The sequence below is a fragment of the Triplophysa dalaica genome, chromosome 3 (genome assembly GCF_015846415.1).
Source record: "Triplophysa dalaica isolate WHDGS20190420 chromosome 3, ASM1584641v1, whole genome shotgun sequence".
Lineage (NCBI taxonomy): Eukaryota > Metazoa > Chordata > Actinopteri > Cypriniformes > Nemacheilidae > Triplophysa > Triplophysa dalaica.
Window position 1 is genome coordinate 20,632,116 of NC_079544.1, and position 15,935 is coordinate 20,648,050.

General features: G+C 38.0%; 1 protein-coding gene and 1 long non-coding RNA gene across 2 annotated transcripts in view; both read left to right on the forward strand.

The window, feature by feature from the left end:
• Positions 1 to 4,005, forward strand: part of gpc1b (glypican 1b) — a 70,201-nt gene extending 66,196 nt beyond the window's left edge. Inside the window, exons 5-9 of the mRNA XM_056744084.1 lie at positions 3 to 133; positions 283 to 399; positions 483 to 613; positions 699 to 874; positions 2,126 to 4,005. Of these exons, the coding sequence (XP_056600062.1) occupies positions 3 to 133; positions 283 to 399; positions 483 to 613; positions 699 to 874; positions 2,126 to 2,334 (764 nt within the window). The 3' untranslated portion in view covers positions 2,335 to 4,005. The remainder of the gene's footprint in view (positions 1 to 2; positions 134 to 282; positions 400 to 482; positions 614 to 698; positions 875 to 2,125) is intronic.
• Positions 4,006 to 9,588: 5,583 nt separating this feature from the next.
• Positions 9,589 to 15,662, forward strand: LOC130418185 (uncharacterized). The gene is made up of 3 exons (XR_008906303.1): positions 9,589 to 9,644; positions 10,310 to 10,607; positions 14,869 to 15,662. It is a non-coding gene; the product is annotated as an uncharacterized LOC130418185 (long non-coding RNA).
• Positions 15,663 to 15,935: the final 273 nt, after the last annotated feature.

Consider the following 15,935-nt stretch of genomic DNA (forward strand, 5'->3'; position numbering starts at 1 on the left):
AGATACCATGCTGCAGGTGGTTGACAAACTGAGCCGACCTTACAGCATGGACTCTGTGATTCTGTCTTTACCTAAGCGTGTCGCTGAAGCTATTCTCTACATGCAAGACAACCTCAACACATTCAACAACAAGGTCAGCCTTGCCTCCATCATAAATCTCTCACATTTCCACCATTACCTGACTTTCAAACCATAAATCTTTACCCTGCAATTATTCCTTCTGCTTAGACTTGATCTTGAGATCCCTTATCCTCCATTAACCTTAAAATCTCCTTTCCTCAGGTGTTTCAGGCCTGTGGTTCTCCTGTCCTGAGCTCCACTCCTGAGGATCAGATCAAGAGAGGTAGAAACGCAGCAGAGGAAGTCAGCAGCACCCCGGGATTCCAGCTGGAGAAACTGGTACGTTTGCATGGTGTTTCCATCACATGCTTACATCAGATCTATCAAATTGGCAATAGTGACCATGTTCTCTGTTCTCTCAGTTATCCGACGTCTCCAGAATGTTGAGGGACGTGATGCAGTACTGGATCCTTTTGCCTAGCAAACTCTGTGTGGATCGTGAATCTGGACCCAGTGAGGTGGACACATGTTGGAATGGGATGAGTGTTGACAGGTAAGTGCACTTTACCATTGAAACTTTGTTTTTAGCTACGCACACCCCATTCACGGTTCTTTATTGTCGCGTTGTGTCCTTGCAGGTATCTGCCAGAGGTGATGGGGGACGGGTTGGCTAATCAGATAAATAATCCAGAGGTAGAGACCGACATCACCAAACCAGACATGACCGTACGGAAACAGATCATGCAGTTAAAGATTATGATCAACCGTCTGAAGTACGCCATTAACGGAAATGATGTGGACTTCCAGGACGCTAGTAAGTACACTTGTGTATGCATTTTCAGATCCAAAGTAAACGGATTAAAAGAAAGATGTTATAAAAAGCTCAGCCTTCTGCTTGGATGTTTTTGTTAAATGTAGAAATGTTGAGGAAAATTACTTTTTAAGAAGTTGTTCTTTAAAAGGTTATGACTTAAACAAGGATTTGTTAATATCAGCTTTGTCTCTGATGTTTCTGAAAAAAAATGTGTTGATATATAGTCAACTAAATTAAAAGGCTGAAAAATAAATGGACTGTAGATAGCATTTTACAACTTGAATGAAATGTGTGAGAATGCTGCATTTCTTTACTGAAGAAAAAATAAGTTTAAGGAGAAGGGACTTAGGCAAAAGTTTTATGGCTAATTGTTATGTATGGAAAATCTGAGCTCTCATTTATGTATTTTTAGGGTAATAATAGATTACTTTTACTTTAAACTTTATTCTGCCATATAAGAAGCAATGTGTTTTCTTTAAATAATTGTATCATTTTAAAACAGTTCCTATATTAATACAGCTTGAATATACAAACTCAAATGTTGTCGATGCTGTAGATAATTTTTGTCGTAGGTACTGTATGTTATTTTGTGCTTGTTATTAAGACATTTAAAGTTATAGGTCACCCAAAAAAAAAAAATGTTTTGACCCTTCAGTCATTTCAAACCTGTATATATATTACTTAACCACATCTACTGCAGAACACACAGAGGATATTTTGAAGAATGTTGTTAACTGGCCCCCATTCACTTTCACTGGTTTTGTGTTCACAAAATATAAGTGAATGGGGTGCCAGTGCTGTTTGGTTACCAACTTCAATATATCTTCTTTTGTGTTCTATGGAAGAAAGAAAGTCATACAGGTTTGAAATGACAAGCGCGTGAGTCCATTTTTGGGTGAACTATCCCTTTAAAATTAAGGTTTAGAAATCTCACTTCGACTTTGTTAGAATGTCACCCTTCAAAGTAAAATATTTGCATAACTAATTTGCCATAATGATTTAAACAAAAATTGATCAGAATTTCACATCACTTTTTTAATGGAGCAAGCACAGGGCATTTGATTTGTCTTGTCACAACACTTGTTTAATATAAGAGATGCAACTGGAACATTTTAGTTAGTGATGATTACTGTAAGTTATAAACTTGGCTATTTATATCTGGTTATTCTCTAACACTGTAATGAAATGCTACTGAACCTTCTTGAATCCAGATCTTTTTTTAAAATCTGTATCACTTGTTCATATCTACAGGTGATGATATCAGTGGCTCTGGAAGTGGAATGTGCCCCGAGGACCAGTGTCCCCACAATCCACGCCTCGCCGTCCCCAACACGGACAGACCAAAAGTCTACGCCTATCCGTCGGAGAACAAGAAAGTGGTCAATGGAAGAAGCAGCCAGAACCTTCCTTGCATCAGCTTCTACCTTCTCTCACTGGTCACAGTCTTGCTTAGGCGATAATTGACAGGCAGTCCCATCGACTAGGACTGTGTATAGGACAGGGTTGGATTGTGGAGGGGTGGGGTTAGTCACATTGCCAAAACAAACATCAGAGGAAACCGGTGAATGCGTTTTTTTGTCTTGAATAAGAACACCATGGAATAATCTTAGATCTGTGTACTTTTTGTTTACTCTTATTTGAAAAATGACACCTAGAGCCGGTCTTCTGCTTGCCTTTATGTGTGTGGTGGAAAAGGTCTTTGAGAATGCTCCGTAAATAACTGTATCAATAGCTATGAATATCCGCTTTCAAATGATTATCCACCCCAACAAACAAAATGTCTCTGTTATCCCAGTTCAAAAAGATTATTTTACACTTTGCTTATTTATTAATTAAACCCTGATGTTTGTAGAACAAAACCAAGGTTAAAAAAAAAATCCCAGGCCCTTCCATCTTGAGAACGTCCTTCAACGATTTTGTGAATTGATCCCAGAGCACAAAACATCTGATCCACCTTCTCTTCTATGTTTTGAAGCTTTAATAATAATGATAACAAACCTCTACATGTTTCGGAAGACCTCTTTCTTTCTCATATATTGTACAAGTTTCCACACTTAACTTTGCGAACTGTTTTTAGGGGCCGTCTTAAAAAACATGTATTTACTCTGGATGTAAATAAACATACTAACACAGTCACATTTACAGTATATCTTTGAGGAAAAGTACTCAAGCAATATTTGAGACGTAGTGATGATGCACCAGCAATGAGAAAGAGATGCTCGTGTTTTCATGAACTTATTCACAGCAAGGCTGGGAAACGTGAAAAGCTCTTGGTCTTCAAAAGCTGCAGAATGAAAGACTGGACATTGTCAAAATGTTTTACCAGTCTGGTAGTAATCCACACAGATGGTGAATCTAGATACATACTCTACGCAAACTGAAATGTGTGCTTATGCACCTGCATAGAGTATGTTTTAGGACAGATCCGAGGTCGGGTAGATCTTGACCAAGCTCCTTGACTGTGTGAAATCTGAGTGGAAAATAATAGAGGGGCTTTCCTGCAGGATGTACATTAATGATGTCATCCGCAGGTGTAGCGTGAAGCGAACGATCTGACCGGGTCGTGTGGATGATATCACGTAATGTGCTGAAGAACAACAATCCCCTCACACTAGTTTTATAATGCTGCACTTTGCATGAGGCACACCGCCGATAGAACCACATCACACGAGCCGGGATCAATAGCAGAAAAATATCCCGCAGGCAACGTAATGGATAGTTTGAAAGATTTGGATCAGATGTTTAAAAGAAACAGACCTGCATATCTGATGTGATCTGAGGCGAAATCAGTCTGTTTGCAGAACAGTGAGAGTTTGGGGTCTGACCCAAGGTCAGGAAAACGGTCCCACTTCTAGGTGTGATGCCATAACACCTTCTTTAGTGATGAATATGGCTGATATTTTCAAAATGTGCTGACATAAAAGAAAGAAATAATGCATTCTGGTTTATACGTCGTTATTTCTGTTTGTTTGTTTTCAAATGAACAATAATGGGGAGTTTGTGTTGCAAGGTTGAAAGTAGAGTTTAAGAAATTGTTGATGAGGCTGAGGAAAATGATGTGTCCATGTTGTTGTATGTTCTATAAAAAGAGAAACCCTTTGTGTCAATTATAGACATCATAAGATTTTGAACATGTGTGGAGTTTATTTCATTTTTTTTTATTTCACACACACATATCACTAATGTGAGTTGCATACTGTACATCTTTTTAGTAACAATATATGAGGAGAACCAAACAAAAATCCTAATTATACCAAGGGCAGATTTTTTGACTGACTAACTAAACATTACAAATATTTATTTTGATGGTAACATGATAGTATATGACACTTTAACATAATAAATAGTATTTTTGTATACAGAATTATATCCAATTCTTTTTACATCTACAGAGATGTACAAACATTCACTAAGTTCACTAAGAGTAGATGAAATAAAAATGGTAACAAATTTGACAATTGTTCAAATAAAGCAAGGTGTGGCAGTTTGTTGATTGTAGATTGTATGGGTAAAATAATCGAATGGGTAATGTTTGAGTTCATATTAAGATCTGCAATAATATTGACGTTTGATTGAACACTTGTCAAATTTAAGGTCAGTTTGTCGAGATCTCTTCTGAGATTTCTGGCTCTTTTTTCAAAATAAATATCTGAGGCCCAGGAAACTTAAGCAAAACTTTCCTATTACTCTCCATTTATACTAATTAATGTCTATGAAATATAAAAGAAATCTCATCTGTGATGTGTATTTACTTATGGACAATGACTGTTTCTAAAATCAACTTTTAGGCCAGTTTTATAAACGTTAAAAAAAAAGTGAAGATATCTTACAACCAGAAATGTAAAAATCTTGATATCATTTCTCAGTTGTCTACACGGCAATATGAATGGTGGAATTATTCAAATGACTCAAATATTTCCCAGTGCCAATCACACAAACTCCAACCCACAACACACGCAATGTCAATGACCAAAAAACTCATCAAAGGCCTCTAACATTGGTAGCATAGTATTTTCAAGACGTAAATCTTGACATCCCACAAACCCTTTAGCACCACAACCTTGCACATATGGATGTTGTGAAGCTGTCTATAAATTCATTTTATGGCTTTTCACTTAAATCATGTGAAACTGAAACTTTAAACAGCCTCTTTATTTCTACAGGTTCCTTCATTTATGCAGTAACCAATTCAATGAATATTTCAGCGTTATGAAACCATTTTCACTCTTTAACTTTAAGACAGAAGCTTTGAACAAACCCACGTTGACCTTTTAAAGATGGTTTCTTCGCACATCTCCCGGGTAGAGCCCATCTGGGCTCTCTGCAAAATGATGATGTCGACAGCTACTTCCTGTCTAATTGTGCCAATCCGTTCATGCCAGAGAATCTGCTCTGGGATCAGTATCAGTGTCTCATTGATTATTCTGCCTAATCTCATTTGTTCTACCAGCCTCTCTCTCTAGCTATGTTTAGCCCACGCAGTTTCTCTTTCTCTCACACTGCTGATCAGTGGTCTGTGTTAATTTCAGCCAATTGCGGAGGTTGATCACAGAAACGGGCATCATATCTCTGTTGTGGGCAGCTCTGCATGGCTCCTCAGAGACAAGACTGTCATCTCTGAATCCGGACTAAAATAGCATCTCATGTCTTCCTAAAACACAGACCCCACGCTCAATCCAGCAGATGGTCAGTGTCTACCTTAACGACAAATGCACTATTTCATTTTGATTCAGACAGGCAAGCACTGTCTGAACAGGGAAAACGGATATACTGTATATATATACATATCAGACCCTCCTGATCTCTCAAAGTATCAACAGCTTCTTAACTTCTTTGCTACTGATATATCTGCAGCCAAAACCAAGTACTTTTAAAACAAAATCTAAACTGCATCTAACCCGAATCAACTTTGTTAACCGTCCCCTCTCTTCTCTGTCCCCCTTCACCTTCCGGCAATACCTTGCTGACTGCTGATGACTTTTCAAACTTCTACACTGATAAATTGGAGACCATCAGCAGGCAACTCTCTGCTCAATGCATCCTTGATCTCTCTCTTACCTTTTGCTATCCTCAACTCCCTTCTTTCTCTCCCCTTTTGGAGACTGATGTGTCCAAAATTCTCCTTTCCACCCAGTCTACTATCTTATCGCCTCGGCCTGATCCCTTCACACCTCCTACAGGCTATCTTTCCGTCTCTACTGCCTCAACTCGCATACATTGTAAAACACCTCCACCACCAATGGGACTCCCCCCCTCATTTAAACACCTCATTACTCAAGAAACCAACACTCAACCCCTCAGTGGTTGGCAATTACAAACCAATCTCACTCCTTTCCAAGGCCCTCGAAAGGGTAGTATTTAACCAATCTCTCACAGCAGGACCTTCTGGACAGTCAGTAATGCGGCTTCAAGAAAGGGCATTCAACGGTGGCCGCTCTCCTGTCTGTCGTCGAAAACCTACAGCAGGCAAGGGCTGAATCCTTGTCATCTGTCCAGATTGTGCTTGATCTCTCTGCTGAATTTGACACTGTGAACCACAAGATCCTGCTATACACTCTCTCCAAACTGGGCATCTCTGGAACTGCACTCAACTGGTTTGACTCTTACCTCACAGGCAGATCCTTTAAGTTATCCTGAAGAGGCAAGACATCCAGATCTCACCTGCTGACAACTGGAGTTCCTCTGGGATCAGTTCTTGCTCCTCTCCTGTTTTTCTATATTTACCACCTCCCTAGGTCCAATAATTAAAGCACATGGGTTCTCATACCATTTTTATGCAGATGTTATGCAGCTTTATTTATCTTTTCAGCCAGATGACCCCACCATCTCTGCCCGTGTCTCTCCTGCCTCTGGACATCTTTTCTTGGATGAAAGAGCATCACCTACAACTCAACCTCTCTAAGACAGAACTCCTTTTTATACTAGTCCACCCACCAATTGAACACCATTTTACCATTCAGCTTGGATCCTCCACTATTACACCCATCAAATCTGCGAGGAACTTGGGGGTGATGTTTGGCGACCAGCTGAAATTCACCTCCAACATCAACCTCTCAAACTTGCAGGTATGTGCTCTGCAACATCGGGAAAATCTAGCTGTTCCTGTCGTAGCATGCCTCTCATCTACTAGTCCAAGCTCTGGTCATATCAAGACTGGACTACTGCAATTCTGGCCTGCCTTTTAACCAATACAGTCAAGCCCTTGCAAATGATCCAGAATGTAGTTGCACATCTAGTTTTCAATCAGTCCCCATGTTCCCCTTCTAACACGCCTTATGCTTTCACTTCACGGGTGCCCGCATCAAGTTTAAATCTCTGACACTGGCCTTCATAACGATAACAGAAAATTCATCCATTTACCTTGACTCAGTGCTCCAGGTCTCCATCCCGTCATCTTCGGTCTGAAAACGCCTGTTTGTTCCATCACAGCAGGGCACCAAATCGCTAGCAAAAACCATTAATCATTCAGTTCAATTGTGGTGGAATGAACTGCCAGCCTCCACTTGAACTGCAGCATCCATCATAACTTTAAAAACAGCTCATAACATACCTGTTCTGCATTTATTTGACTAACCAATAACTGTCTGTCAAAAAAAAACTTGTTCTTCATTCTCTCCTTGGCCTTGTAAACTAACGGAACTGTTTAGCGTGTTGACAAAATGTTTATATGTGACCCTGGATCACAAAACCAGTCTTAAGTAGCAGAGGAACTTTTTAGTTAAAGACAAAAATACATTGTATGGGTCAAAATTATATTGATCAAAAATTTCTTTCATGCCAATAATCATTAGGATATCGAGTAAAGATCATATTCCATGAAGATATTTTGTTATTGTACGAAGCTAAATATATCAAAACTTTATTTTTGTGAGTGGATGGCCAGTAACAGTGCCTCTCATTAACAACTTCAATTTATGCAACGGTTTTAAACGGTTAATCTCCACCAGATATTATCATATCCTTACACCCCATATACTAAAAGAAAGCTTAATTATTCAGCTTTCAAATGTTGTAAAAACCTTAATTTCGAAAAATTGGCCCAGAAGACTGTTGTCCAGGAACTTTTGTTGTCCAGGGTCACATATGCTCTCCTTCCTGTAAGTCTGTTTCTGAATTAGGGCTGTGACCCACTGGGGGCCTTTAAGTAAAAAATTACAAAGCCTATTTTTTCATGAAATATTATAGACATTCCTCTCATCACTCAACAGCATGCAATTTTCCTTCTCTTTCATTCATTTTTCCATTTCAATAAAACCGTATGTGTACCAAACATCCATCTCAGGAGCTCCAAGGTCTTGTGTAACCTTCAGAAATGCACACAGCACTTACAACTATTACATATTATTATTCTCATTCTAAAAGCATTTAAATGTATTCTTTTGAATAAAGGATGATTCAAAGGAAATGAAAGTCTTGACACAGTATGTTTTGTAAGAGTTCTAATGGATACTTAAAGAGTGTGGCACTCTACTTTAAAATGTATATTACAGTTCAAACTTTCAATGTCAAAACAGGGCTGCAATGTAGAAATAATGTCAGAATAGAGCTGTGTGTTTCAAATACAACATAATGAACCAATAAACCATTTTGTCATCACTTTTATCAACTGAGCTCAATTAATAATTAATATACTATATGTATGAAGTCAGTTATCCTCACGTTCACACAGGTGACCACAGGTGCACATGAGCTGTGAGATGATGAAGATAAAGGTCACCGCTGCTTTGTTCATGACACACACTTCTGTTCTGACCCGTGCACCCCTTGCTACATCCCTCTGTCTCTTGTTCTCTTTCCTTCATCCATCTCTCTGACAGGAGTGTGGATGTAATGATATCAGTGGCATGGTGACAAAATACACTGGACAGTTAACGCAAGAGAGTAAGAGGGCGAGAGATATGGAGAAAGAACTCAACATTTTAAACCACATCTTTAAAAGGTGCTTTACTGGGTGAAATAAAGTATCAAATCAAAATTTCCCCATGTTTAACACCAAAACGTGCATCCATCGATCAAAGAATTGCCCGACATGGCTCCGTGTCTAGCTCCCATAATCTCTCGAATGTGCGTGAACTAGGGCCTTGTTTTTCCCGCAAATGACGTGACGAAAGCTCTCACCAGAGTAGACACTATCCTATTGGAACAAAACGAAAAATTCAGCCTTCGTCAGATAAATTTTGTGACGAAAGCTCTCACCAGAGTAGACACTATCCTATTGGAACAAAACGAAAAATTCAGCCTTCGTCAGATAAATTTACTACACCCTCTGCATCAACTCCCGGAAAAACAAGCCTCTGGTTCACGCGCATTCGTGAAATGTTAAAAGTTAAAGTAGGAATATGACGACTAAATAGAGAATAATTATGAGGACCACCCAACACACAGCCGCATTACGCATTACACATAACTATTATTGTGATTTTACATTGAATATTGGTTGTCGATAGACACAAATCCCACTTATTCTAAATATTAACTAAAAATGAAAATAGATAATCAATGTGTCTCATTGTCTTTTTAAAATTCGCGTGCCAACATAATCTTCTACTAAAATCTGAGAATGCACTTCCGTCCTGCGATGACTATCCATCTTAAATGACGTAAAGCTTGTGCAGAACATCCGTTAACTGTCAGTCTGCTGCCAGTCCATTGCAAAGTCCAACGGCTGTTTTTATACACCCAATCAAATCGCAGAGAACGAGTAAAGCCACGCCCACGATTTTTCTCATTAATCTTACTTCGATTTTCACTCGGAAATGCTTCAAAATACGTAAGTAAGACCATTGATACGTCCGGTTCAAGCGACTTTAACCTCGTAAAGTTATTTAAAATGCGACAAAAAGCAAGAACATTAGCTAAGTAAACAAAGAATCTGCATATTTCTCAGTGTTTGGTTATTTGCATGACAAATGGGGGAGGGGACTTCCGTTTTTTAAACACTTTGACATGTGTTTTTTCCTTAGTGATGTAATTCACACAACAAACGCAAAGAAATATAACATAATATGTGCAACAACATAACAGATTGCGTGTGATAACGTGGCGTCCTATGTATTTATATTGAGAGCGTCTGACATCGGGCTTTGTCATGTTTCTTGAACCACATACACATTTTAGTCAGAGCGTCATGTGCGACTTCGAACGTTATTTTATTGCATTTGCGGTTTAGTCGCTGCAAATCTCAGACATTTTTCTGTCTCATAAACATTCCTTTCACGCTAGACTAAATGGACCGTTGCTGTTATTTATCCGCGTCAGCGAACTTTACACTGATTCATGGCATTTCTCATTGAAAGCACCATGTACCCGCTGACAGAATGAAGTTCCTTTAAAATATGTTGTTCAGTATCTAGGAACACTGTGTAAAACTTCTAGATGCTTGACTGAATACGTACTTTGGCTTTACTTCCTTTCGGTAATACGTCACTTTGACAGAAGAAGGTGCTGACTGTTCTGCAGCGAGCTCGTGCAGGGCCTGCGGTAGTGGACCAGACCTTTCGGAGTCATGCACGCGCATTACAGACATAGGCCCAGGGATGCGCTTAAGCCTTACACAACATCACCTTTGAATGGATTCGGACTTTTTCAAACTTTTTCATGAAAATACACAACACATAACAAGATCTTCGGGTCCGATCAGTTTCGTCATCGCAAGTATGCTTGAGCCTGAAGGTAAACATCGCAGCAATTTTAATCCAGCTGGCAAAAATCCACCCCTGCACCTCTAATAAAGGTATTATTAGGACACACAGTTCTGTTGGGTTGGCTATTTGATTTGCCACAAAAATCCACTCCTGTTTTAGATTATACTGTACATTACACCTGACTATTGTTCTGACCAAGAAAGCATTAAAGAGTGAAATATAAGACATTCATCTGCTGCCATCTAGTGTCCTGTTATAATACTGCATGTATTTAAAGCAACATAACAGGTTTAGTATGTACAGTATTACATTTCCTTTATATTGCTTTATTCAGATGGTAGTGTTGACAAAAAACTTCCAAGACACCCTTCAAATGTTTTAAATTATCAGCCATATTTTTTAGAGGACACACCTATAAAGATCTTCTTTACATAGATTGTGAGAGGGTCAAAGCTTCTCAGACAATGTTGGTTCTGGTCCTGGATCAGTTCACACAGAGATGATCAATTCCTCAGGTTAGATGCTCGTCTGAGACTGTAACACACATATGCAGGGCAACAATTTATCTTATCATAGGATATGTGTATTTGAACTCATTCAACAGAAATATGTTATTTCTCAGCAGCTGTACTTTCATATGGATGCCTTGTACTATTTAAATATTATATTGTGTTTTCTCCTTAGTTGTAATAAAAAGTACTCAGATAAGACGATTATTTATATACACTACCGGTCAAATGTTTTTGAACACTTAAGTGAAATGATTGCCATTATCTTAAAAAGGTTTTGGTCTTTGCGTGTTTGCTTAAATGTCTGAAATTATTTTTATAGACAATAATATAACTGAGGAAATATCAACTTATTTCGTTCTAAACTACTAAAAATGAATTTGAAACGGATGACTTTGACTAATGAAAACAAAGGCATAGGAGCACAGAAAAGATGGGAACTCCTTTAATATTGTTTTAAACGCATCCTGGAGTGACACACAAGATGTGAGAAAATGGCAAGAGAACAATTCTGCAAATTTAGGGCAAAAGGTGAATACATTGAAGATGCTACATTTATTTCTTATGTAGATGTCATAGCGGAGACAACATTTCAATTAAAAGTGTAATTTTAACTTAAAATGATTTAGATTTGGATGAATTCAATAAGAACGTGTCCATTAGTCTCTAACCTTGTTTGGAAACTTTGATCAATTGGTATCTGACTGCAGTGTTTGACATTATTAAAATATGTTTGTAATATTGCTGTGGCATTTTGTAATCAAAAATCGAAATTTTACATTTCGTTTGATTTGTTTCAAAGAAACTGTAAAGTGAGATTTTGACCGAGATTATTTTTGCTGGTTTAATATTTTGAAGTTCTGTAGTTTCCTCTTTGACCACTGGTGGGCAGCGCAGCACAGATTTGTGATAAAGTGCTCACTGTTCAATGTTCTGCAGGATTGAAGCACAGAGTACTGTAGCAAAAACTGCAAGATCTTAGGTCACTGTAATTAAAATGTACCACACGGTATCACAATACTTCCTTTTAATATAACAAGCACTTTGGAAGATGAATAATTCTTTTGAATCCTGGTATATTTTCAAGTAACGTGATATTCGGATTGTAACTATTACTGTTTAGTGTTATATTTTTTTAAGGCTGGAGATGTTGTGAATTATATGAAGGCATACTCAGCCTGGTCTAATTTAAGAATGGACATAAACGCATTATTAGATAAAAATCCAAAATCTAATTATATGTGTGGTGTGTTTGTGCATTTTACCAGAGGAAACATGTTTTATGGTGAGTTATAAAACATTTTTTCGCAAAAAGGTGTTTTAGATTTACTGATGTAATCCCCAGCAATCCTGAAGAACATAAGGTTCCAGGCTTGCAGAGAGAGTGTCTCTTAGGAGAACACTGTACAGTAATCAGTACTGAGGTCAGGTGTGCTGAACAAAAAATTGGCCTCAGGCGGTTTCCCTTAAGCCACACTTTATAAATGACATCTGAAATGCTGCCCAGATGTAAGCAAACTGACAGATTCATTACTGTAGTGCTGATACAGATTCACTTTTTTCAAGTCGTGATGTTCAATCTACCACTTTAAACTACAACTCTCTCTCTCTCTCTCTAACAAGTGAATTTCATTTTAAGTGTGCTTTATTGGCAGGACAAAATTTACATTCTTACATCCGTCGCAGTTTGTCATCGTTTGACAGGACAGAGTTTCAAACTTCTGGTGTATTGACTTGATTTTTCCATAAACCTTGTCAGTACATCCGTGTATTTCCTGCATTCTGTTAGGAAGTGGAGTTCCGTCTCGATTTTGTTAAGATCACAGTGTGGACACAATCTCTGGGCATGCGGCAGCCATGTTTGTGTTGTGTGCCCGTCTCTCTATCACTCTCTATTTAAATCTTACTTTAAGGAAATAGTTTTTCGAACACAAATCAGCATACTTTTTATAATTATTTTTGAATTAGTATTTTTATAATACATAGTTATCATACATATAGTGACCCCAGAAATAAAAGCCGTCAGAAAGCATCAATGACAACATTGTCTAGCAAACAGTTCTTTAAATTGTACTTTTTGTAGTACAAAGACCTAGTGTTCTTAAACACTTTGCTGCAAAAAAGTCACAATATCACAAAGGTTGTGTCATTTAAAAAAAAAAAATAGAAGAATCTGTAATAATTGATATTGTTTCATAACAGTGACATTGTGTTAAAATGAAATGCAAAACTGAGCAAAACAAATTATTTTTGCAAGCGAAATATAATGTTTTAATTTCACGTATCTCTTATCTCTCTCGGTGAAGAACAAGTGCAGGAATTTATACATATTATATGGAATCATTTAGCCAATAAAAACGCTGGAATTATAAATATTCACGTTTAGTCTTGAAACATTGTTGAACTTGTGCTCCATTGAATTTTGGAGTACTTTATACTGTCGTCTGATTATATTTAGCATGTTTTGGTAAATGAAGTAGTGCAGGTCATCCGTCTCTTTCAATTATACAGAACATTTGCATAGTTTGCATGCAAACACAGATATTTATTCTAATGTTGTTTCAAACAGATTTAAAGTTTACATGGTCTAATGTAAAATGAACCCATTACAATCTAATGTCAGCTGTATTCATTTTTATTTATAGTATTAAAGGGGTCATATGACACAGCTTAAACGAAAATTATCGTTTTTTTAAGGTTTAAAAACACCTTATCTTCCACACAACGTGCATGTTTGTATCTCCTCTTTGCACCGCCACTCTGAAATGCGTGAATTTTTTACAAAGCTCATAGCTCTGAAAAGCAATGTGTGCTATGATTGGACAGTTAGTGCATAGTGATTGGTCTAATACTGCAAGCGTGTGATGGAAATGAAATGCATTACCATATTGGGAACAACAGCTTCCAAAGCAATTGTACTTACAGGAACGACCACCTTTCTTGCATATACTTTTGGGCGGTCTTAGTCAACTCATACCACAAACTGACATAGATTTGTGGTGGTTACATGAGGCATTTCAGGCAAGAATGGGTCTATTAGATAGAATGCATCTTTTGTTCTGACACAATTTTACATCTCTGATACATGCATGGGCAACTTATAACACTCCAAAGACACAGAAAAACACGTATTCAGGCCATATGACCCCTTTAGGAATACGAGGGAGCGCTCTGCAAATCTCTTGCCGTACTGTTTTTGTTCTGTGTTCTCCTAAATGACCCTGTCCACCCAAAAAGGCCTCATTCGTCCAGTGAAACACACAAAAAAGGACATTAAGATTTTTCTGAACTCTCAGGTTAGTGAGAAAGGGTTGTTCCATTGCTGAGGGAACATAGCCACAGTTACATTAACCTTAAGGACCTGCAACCATATGTCCAGCATTAAACCATCTGTGACCTACTGCCCACAATGGGTTTAAAAACCTAAACGTGATGAACAAATAACTTATCTGTGGTCAGATTCATTTGAACAATCAAATTATGCATGTTGAGTATGTGCTGGAGCAAATGGTCAATGAAAAGTAGGCCTGACCAGAAAATAACAGGCAAATGCTGTATTTACATTTGATTGACGTAAATAAATTACATTCCCTGAGCTATAGCAACAGGTAATATATCTCCAATCACTCAAGGGAGCACATTTTGCTCAAGCTAAACCTTTACCGAAATTGATATGGATTATGGCATTCTGGTTATTTTTAATACTGAACACAGCCCTTAGGGTGAGGTGTTCGTTGAAATATTTCAATAAGGATGTGCTTCATTTCCATCAGCGATGGAACCGCTCCCGCATGTCTGCGTTTTCAATTTGCATTTCCTAATACTGTTGTTTCCTTTCCAGATGCCTGGAGCGGCGAGCCTTTCCAAACCATTGTCTAAAATCGCTTTCCAGCCTACAGGTCGTGGATCGACGGGTCCGCGGGTCCACAACCCCACCCTCCCTTGAACACACCATACACACACATCCGTTCTGATTGGCCCATCCATCAGGTCTCCAACAAGCACTGAATCCTGGGACTAAGGGAAAATGAAAAATCATTGACTAGGAAATTGGCAAGTAAAAGACCTCACTGCAATTTAAGAGAATCTCAACTTTGTGAAGGGGAGATACTGTAGAGTCTATGGAAAGGAAAATGGAAAGACAGAGAGTGAGTGAGAGTTAACAAGCCTTCATTTTGTGGCCCTGTTTTGAATATCAGATTTAGTATGAAAATGAACAGCTGTCTGTTTAATGTGTAGATGCACCGAATGAGGAAAGGCTGCTTTTGACACATTTCATTGACTATTCAACTGATATAAATCATATGAAGGAGTTGCTCAATGCACTTTATGTCATTTCTTTATCATTTGTTGATTTAAACATGGTGCCCGCAACCCTGAGACCATGGGTTCGAATTCCAGATTTGCCCATAACTGATAAAATGGGACGTAAATCACTTTGGACGAATGTATCGCATGAATGTATTTAAAAGTTGTTTGCTCTTTTGGCATCTTTAATGTAAGTCTCATGGTATTTTGCATCAGATCAAAATTCTCATCACCAAGGAAAGCAATGAACTACATGAACTCATGTGTCATTTAGGCCTGTCTGTAATGCAAATGAATTCCAATATTGAGGATTGAAAGTTTAAATCTCTCAATCATAATTTGACCAAAAGCAATAGTGCTTGCCAAGAGGCAATACAAATGTGTATTATTAATAATAAAACTTCTGTACAGAAACTTGCATCTACACAGAAATACTGCAAAACATTGTAGCATTGATAAGTTTCTTCTTAAATCATGGAATACGCTTTTTTTGCATTCATTTGTATTTATTATGGACACACTGAATATTTTGACAGAGAATTGCTAATGGCCAGTTCTATACCTCAGGAGGTGACTGAAGCCATTGCTCTAAAATCTTGA